We start from the raw sequence: 7,280 nt of genomic DNA, 5'->3' as shown, positions 1-7,280 counted from the left end.
GGACGTGCCTGCCCCCCATGGCAAGGCCACAGCTTCCCACCCCCCATGGGAAGCCTCAGTTCTTTGCCAGCAGCCAGATGCTGGCACGGACAGACACACACCCCATGGGCTTCCCTGGCCTGCTGTGTGTGCAAGCCCTTGTGGGGAGGGCAGAGGGCTGAGCTTCAGCCTGAGCCACAGCAGGCCATGAAGCAGCATGGAAATGACTTTCTGCTTGCAGAGGGATATGTGGGCTCCGACCCATGGTGTATGAGTATGAGTACCTGGATCATGACGACGGTGACAGTACAACACGCGTCGTGGGTGGTGCAGATGCCAAGCCAGGGGCCTGGCCCTGGATCGTCAGCCTTAAGCATCCTGCAATACCAGGCACAAGACACCTGTGTGGAGGGTCTCTCATCACTGCAGAGTGGGTCCTCACAGCAGCCCACTGCTTTGACCCCATCAGGTAAAGAGATGCCAGAAATGGGGACATCTCCACAACACCAGCAGCACCACCTGCTACTCTCATCCCCTTTCCTCTCAGGCAGCCAGGCTGCCACAGTGCTCAGGAGAAGCCTGGGCTCGTGCCAAGTCTTCCTAGCAGCCTCCAGCTTGACATTCCCCCAGCCTAAGATGTGTAAGGGCACTCACACCTGCCAGAGCACTGCTCCCTCTCTGCCTTTCCAAGCAGAGGTCTAGCAACTGCTGGGCTGTTGTGGCATATGGCTCTGCTCCCTCTCAGCCCTCTCTCCATGTACTTTCCAGGAAAATTGGCGTGGTGTATCTGGTGATTGGGGCCACCCAGTTGACTAAGCCAGGACCTGGAGCGCAACTGAGACGGATTAAGAAGTTAATACGTCATGAAAACTATAATCCAAGTGACAAAAGTTATGACATTGCCTTGCTGAAACTGAGCAAGCCTGTTGACTGCAGCCCCTACGTCCAGGTGGCCTGTGTGGCTGACCCTGCCCTAAGCCTGTCAGAGCTGCACAACTGCTGGGTGGCTGGCTGGGGTGCCACTGCTCCAAGAGGTGAGTTCCCAAGAGAGACTCCAGAGCCAGCTCAGCCCACTGAGGAGGTGGCTTGGGCTTCCCCACAGCAGACGCCAAACCCAGGCTGCAGGACATACAACTCTACAGATACGGGCCTGGCCTGCTCCCCAAAGGCTGGCAGCAGGGTCACAGAGCCCCAGTGCCTCTGCAGAGGCAAAGCCAAACCCTGGGAAAGGAGATACCCCTAAAGCAGTAGAGTAGAATTGGAAAGGACCTACAGGGGGATCATTCCTTTCTCTGCTCACAGCTCAAAACTCAAGTGATGTCCTACAAGAGGCCAAGGTCCAGCTCATTGATCTCCAGCTCTGCAACAGCACTGGCTGGTATGCAGGGAAAGTCCACACCCACAATGTGTGTGCTGGTTACCCACAGGGCACCATCGACACCTGCCAGGTAGGAACGTGCCAAAAGCCACTCAGCCCCAGCAGCAGCAGCAGCCAGGGAAGCACCACCCCAACATAGCCCAGGGCCTGCTTTGCCCAGCCACTCAGTCACCCTCCCAGCCCCAGCTCCCCCTGACTGCTGTGGGGGCTTCCCACACACTCCCCATCCACACCTGCCTGACCAGGCCTCCCCTTGTGCCAGAAAGCCCCAAGAGCCCATCTAGTGCTCCTTATAGCCCAGTTGTCCAGGTGCCAAATGTCTATCCTCTTCACCTCCAGAAGCCCTGTGCAGAGAGGACAGAGAGAGCCCTACCCTACAGGAGCCCAAGCTACTTGCACTTGGATTTCTGGAGGCTCAAGTGCCTGGATACAGCTCTGGCAGGGGCTGTGAGAGAGAAGGAGACAGCCCCAGTGCTGGCACAGGCCACCCATAACCATCTTAATCCTCTGTGCTCTGCTGCAGGGTGACAGCGGTGGTCCTCTCATGTGCCAGGAGAAGGACAGCGACTTCTTCTGGGTTGTTGGAGTGACCAGCTGGGGAAGAGGCTGTGCCAGAGCAAAGCGGCCTGGAATCTACACGTCCACTCAGTACTTCTATGACTGGATTGTGGCCCACATAGGCACAGAGAATGTTTAAAGTGCTTCTTGAGCACCAGGATGGGCAGCCTCCATGGCGTGCTGCAGTGCACAGCAAGTGTTTCCTGCTGGGGCAATGCCTGCTGATCCAAAGGCAGCCTCAGGCTCAAAATCCTGCTCTGTCCTGACCACACTCATCTCCTAGCTCCAAAGAGCCACTCACAGCCAGAGTGCATGGTCAGAGAGGAGAGTGCTCTGAGCCACCATGGGCTGGAGGAACCTGCTACCTCAAGCCTTGGAAGAGGATAGGAAAAAAGCAGATACCTCGGGGCTGGTGCTCCAATGCACATGGGCTTCTGATTAGGACCTGGTGAGAGCCTGGACTAAGGGAACAGATCTGGGAAACTCCCAAGCATGACAAGGGAAACTCCTGGCTCCTGACTGGAGTGCCAGTGCCCTTAGGCAGAGCCAGATTTCACAGGCAGCAAAGGGGGATGGATGTGCCAGGTGGTCACACTTCACAGATACTCAGAGGAAGAGCTGGGGTCATTTTGGGGAGAGGAACCTGGCAGGAACAGTAGGAAAGCACACCAGGAATGCTGTGGAAGGCCAAGGTGAGTGGGCCAACACCACCTGCAACACCAAGGCTGTTCACAGGCACGGCCCACCTGTGAGCCAGGGGGAAATGATGCCTGGGCTTGGCTCCATATTTGGGAGGAGATGAGGGCAGAGAAAGGGAGGAGTCGAGGAAGATGAGAGGGCTGTATAAGCATGGCCAATGGAGAGAAGGAGCAATCAAAGGGCCAGCTGCAGAGACACAAACTGCAGCTTGCTGTGCTGGTTCTGGTTTGCCTGAGGTCTGTAGATAATCACCACAGGATGTGCAAAAAATTTTAAATTTCTTTTCTCCGCTTGCTAATTAACAAATCATCTACATACTGTACAAATTTGCGCCCTAATTTTAAACTCTTTCAATCAAATTTTGATACTGAGGGCTGCGGGGCCGGGGGAGGTGGTGGAATGGTAGAGGATCTTGCAATGCCTTGGGGAAGACATATGCCAAGTACATTCTCTTGGCTTCCAGGACAATGGAGTCCTGCTTCACATCAGGTGGCACTCTTCCCTTTGTGTTAATCAAGATGGGCTGTGCTGAGAAGAACCATCCAATATCTGTACTGGTCCCTGCCACCGTGACTTGAGTTAGGGGCTGCTGGCTCACTAAAGACACTGAGTGCAAGAGTGTCACTCAAGGCAGCAGAAGGCCATTACCCTGCCCAGTGAGGAGACCAGCTTGGAATCAACCAATCGCCCTGGCACAACTTTACTGTGCTGTCTTGGCAAAATTCTTCTGCCCATAAGAATTTCTGTCAATGTTACACAAGCTCAGGCACAGCTGTCCTCTGAATTACAACAAGAATATTTCCCATCACGTCAAAAATCACAAGGGATGTGAAACTCCTTTTTCATGCCAAAAAGGGACTTCCACCCCCTTCTGTGTGCGCCCAGGGGCCCTAGCACCCTGGCACGAGGGGCACAAGTCTCTCCCTATGCATGTCTCCAAAACCCTTTTAGCAGAGACTTGAGTATCTTTGCAGTGACTCAGGGCCCCGCACCTCATACCTTATGGGGGTCTCCACAACTCCTCTGTGGCTGCCTAACACTGATCATGCCTTCTCCATCCTCTACCAGTGATTTCATAAAATCTGCACCAAATGCCACAACAATAGAAAGGTTCAAATGCACCCTTATAATTTACACGGAGTCTGCACACGAAACTGTAACACTTCCCGTTTGGCTCCTTCCTGCTCTAAAGATCCCAGGTGAGCTGACCTGCTGCCAACAGTTGCATGTTTGAAACAGTGAGGCTCTAAGGGTACTTCTCTACAGTCCCATCTGGGCTGCCAAAGTACTGAGGAAACTCCCCTGTGTGACCATTCCAGAGGCACAGGTGGCTCCAATGAGCCTATGGTTGCCCTGTTTGATTCCCTACCCATGCCACTCTCACCCAGTCAGAGCAGGTTTCCATACCCATTCAGCCTCAGCATTCCCCCAGCAGATTCACAGATGTCACGTTCCATAAGGAGCCACCAGCTCCTGCTGCAGTGCTCAGTGTCCATTCAAATCCTGGCCAGTGCCACAGCTCCCTGTGCCCTCTGTTATGCAAAGCATGGGCAGTTCACAGCCTCTGGTCCCAGGCTCCTGCCAGACAGAGCTCAATCTGCAGCTGGCACTGCAGCTGCACACCCAGCTGCCTGCCCCAAATGGATTCCTCAGCTGCTGCCTGCCCCAGAGACTGCACAGCCTCATCCTGCAGGAAGAGGGGCCTAAATAAAACAGCAGAGAACCTTCTTACAAGGGCAGGTCCTGACAGGACAAGGGACAATGGCTTTACAGTGATAGAGGTAGCTTTAGATGAGATCATAAGAAGGAATTCCAGATTGTGAGGGTACTGAGGCACTGGCATGAGTTTGTTCAAGGGCAGCTCTCAAGCCAAGCTCTGGACACTCTGGACAACCAGGTCTAGTGCAAGACCCTCCCCATCCCTCCCTGGGATCCCTACTGCTATCCCTCCCTGCCCATGGCAGGGCATTGGAGGTAGATGATTTCCAAGCTTCCTTCCAACCCAAACCATTCTATGTCTCCTTGATTTGATATTGCCCCTACTCCAGTGGGCCCCCTTGACACAGGGCACAGTGCCCATAATACAGAACCCATCCCTCCATGACATCAGCCCAGGGCCTGAGAGCACCACGGGCAGCACAGCTGCTGCAGGCAGTGCAGCTGTGACTGTGCTGCTGCACAGAGCTCTCAGTGCTTGCAGGTGACACTTGGAATGCCTTGGCAGCTATGAATTGGTTTGGCCTCCTCATCCTGCTGACCGTGAGCGGGCTGGCACAGAGCATCCAGTACACCTGCAGGTAAGTGGGCCCAGGCCCAGGAAGGGAGCCATGGCAACACTTGCAGCCTTCCCTGGAGGGGATCCACCTGTGGATGAAGCTGGTCCACAGCTTCCCACCCACCATGGGAAGCCTCAGTTCCTTGCCAGCAGCCAGGTGCTGGCACAGACAGACACACACCCCATGGGCTTCCCTGGCCTGCTGTGTGTGCAAGCCCTTGTGGGGAGGGCAGAGGGCTGAGCTTCAGCCTGAGCCACAGCAGGCCATGAAGCAGCATGGAAATGACTTTCTGCTTGCAGATGGACTTGCGGCCTCCAACCCATGGTGTCTGACTCTGGGCACAATAGTGGTGACCACGGCATGACACGCATCGTGGGTGGCACAGATGCCAAGCCAGGGGCCTGGCCATGGATGGTCAGCATCCAGCATCCGAGGATACCAGGCACAAAGCATTTCTGTGGAGGGTCTCTCATCAGGGCAGAGTGGGTCCTCACAGCAGCCCACTGCTTTGACCTCATTTTGTAAGAAGGGGCAGGGAATGGGGACATCCCCAAAACACCAGCAGGTGCCCTGTCAGCAGCACCACCTGCTACTCCCATGCCCTTTCCTCTCAGGCACCCAGGCTGCCACAGTGCTCAGGAGAAGCCTGGGCTCATGCCAAGGCTTCCTGGCAGCCTCCAGCTTGACATTCCCCCAGCCTAAGATGTGCGAGGGCACTCACACCTGCCAGAGCACTGCTCCCTCTCTGCCCTTCCGAGCAGATATCTGGCAACTGCTGGGATGATGTGGCACATGGCTCTGCTCCCTCTCATCCTTCTCTCCATCTGCCTTCCAGCAACAGCAGCTTGGTGTACGTGGTGATTGGGGCCACCCAGTTGACTAAGCCAGGCCCTGGGGCACAAGTCCGCCAAATTAAGAAGTTACTACGTCATGAAAACTATAAGAGAAGTGACATGAGCAATGACATTGCCTTGCTGGAACTGAGCAAGCCTGTTGACTGCAGCCCCTACATCCAGCTGGCCTGTGTGGCCGATGCTATCTTAGGGTTGTCAGTGTCACAGGAAAATAACTGCTGGATTGCTGGCTGGGGTCGCACCACTGCAAAAGGTGAGGTCTCAAGAGGGACTCCAGAGCCAGCTCAGCACACTGAGGAGATGGTTTGGTCTTCCCCATAGCAGAGGCCAAAGCCAGGAAGCAGGATGTTAGCCTCTACAGAGATGGGCCTGGCCTGGTCCCCAAAGGCTGGCAGCAGGATCACAGCACGCCCATGCCTCTGTAGAGGCAAAGCTATGCCCTACAGAAGGGGATCCTCCACAGACAAGGGAGAAGAACCGGGAAGGAGCCGCTGGGGCTTGTTTCTTTCTGTGCTCACAGATAAAACCCCGAGTGATCAACTGCAAGAGGCCAGGGTCCAGCTCATCAATATCCAGCTCTGCAACAGCACCTTCTGGTACTCAGGGAAAATCCACGCCCACAACTTGTGTGCTGGTTACCCAGAGGGTGGCATCGACACCTGCCAGGTAGGAATGTGCCAAAAGCCACTCAGCCCCAGCAGCAGCAGCAGCCAGGGAAGCACCACCCCAACATAGCCCAGGGCCTGCTTTGCCCAGCCACTCAGTCACCCTCCCAGCCCCAGCTCCCCCTGACTGCTGTGGGGGCTTCCCACACACTCCCCATCCACATCTGCCTGCCCAGGCCTCCCCTTATGCCAGAAAGCCCAGAAAGCCCAGCTAGTGCTCTTGGCAGTGAAGATGTCCAGGTGCCAAAGTTCCATCTTCTGCACATCCAGGAGCCCTGTACTGATAAGATAGAGAGAGCTCTACCCTATAGGACCCCTGACCATCCACAGCCAAGCTTCTGGAGGCTGCAGCACCTGAAGACAGTTCTGGCTGTGAGAGAGAAGGAGACAGCCCCAGTGCTGACAGGTGCCACCCAACACCACCTTAATCCTCTGTGCTCTGCTGCAGGGTGACAGCGGTGGTCCTCTCATGTGCCAGGACAAGCATGCTGATTACTGGTGGGTTGTCGGAGTGACCAGCTGGGGGAAAAGCTGTGGCAGAGCACGGCGGCCCGGAGTCTACACGTCCACTCAGCATTTCTATGACTGGATTGTGGCCCACATGGGCACAGAGAATGTTTAAAGTGCTTCTTGAGCACCAGGATGGGCAGCCTCCATGGTGTACTGCAGTGCACAGCAAGTGTTTCCTGCTGGGGCAATGCCTGCTGATCCAAAGGCAGCCTCAGGCTCAAAATCCTGCTCCGTCCTGACCACACTCATCTCCTCTAGTGGTTGAAGTAAAATTGCCAATCATCACAGGGAACCATCTTTTTGACTGAATTCTGACTCCTGGGCAAGGTAAAGACTTCAATATTCTGCACCTGCAGAATGA

General features: G+C 55.3%; 2 protein-coding genes across 2 annotated transcripts in view; both read left to right on the top strand.

The window, feature by feature from the left end:
- The window catches only part of LOC102031427 (transmembrane protease serine 9-like), a 6,505-nt gene extending 4,451 nt beyond the window's left edge, over positions 1-2,054 (top strand). The window contains 4 exon segments of the mRNA XM_031059486.1: positions 221-448; positions 748-1,047; positions 1,295-1,427; positions 1,881-2,054. Of these exon segments, the coding sequence (XP_030915346.1) occupies positions 221-448; positions 748-1,047; positions 1,295-1,427; positions 1,881-2,054 (835 nt within the window).
- A 2,786-nt stretch (positions 2,055-4,840) lies between these two features.
- On the top strand, positions 4,841-7,031 carry LOC115948221 (acrosin-like). The gene is made up of 5 exons (XM_031059474.1): positions 4,841-4,911; positions 5,190-5,411; positions 5,726-5,997; positions 6,265-6,410; positions 6,858-7,031. Exons 1-5 carry the CDS (start codon positions 4,841-4,843, stop codon positions 7,029-7,031), a joined length of 885 nt encoding a protein of 294 aa, XP_030915334.1.
- Positions 7,032-7,280: the final 249 nt, after the last annotated feature.

The sequence above is a fragment of the Geospiza fortis genome, unplaced genomic scaffold, assembly GCF_000277835.1.
Source record: "Geospiza fortis unplaced genomic scaffold, GeoFor_1.0 scaffold41, whole genome shotgun sequence".
Taxonomy (NCBI): Eukaryota; Metazoa; Chordata; class Aves; order Passeriformes; family Thraupidae; genus Geospiza; species Geospiza fortis.
This window is presented reverse-complemented; position numbering and strand designations above follow the sequence as displayed.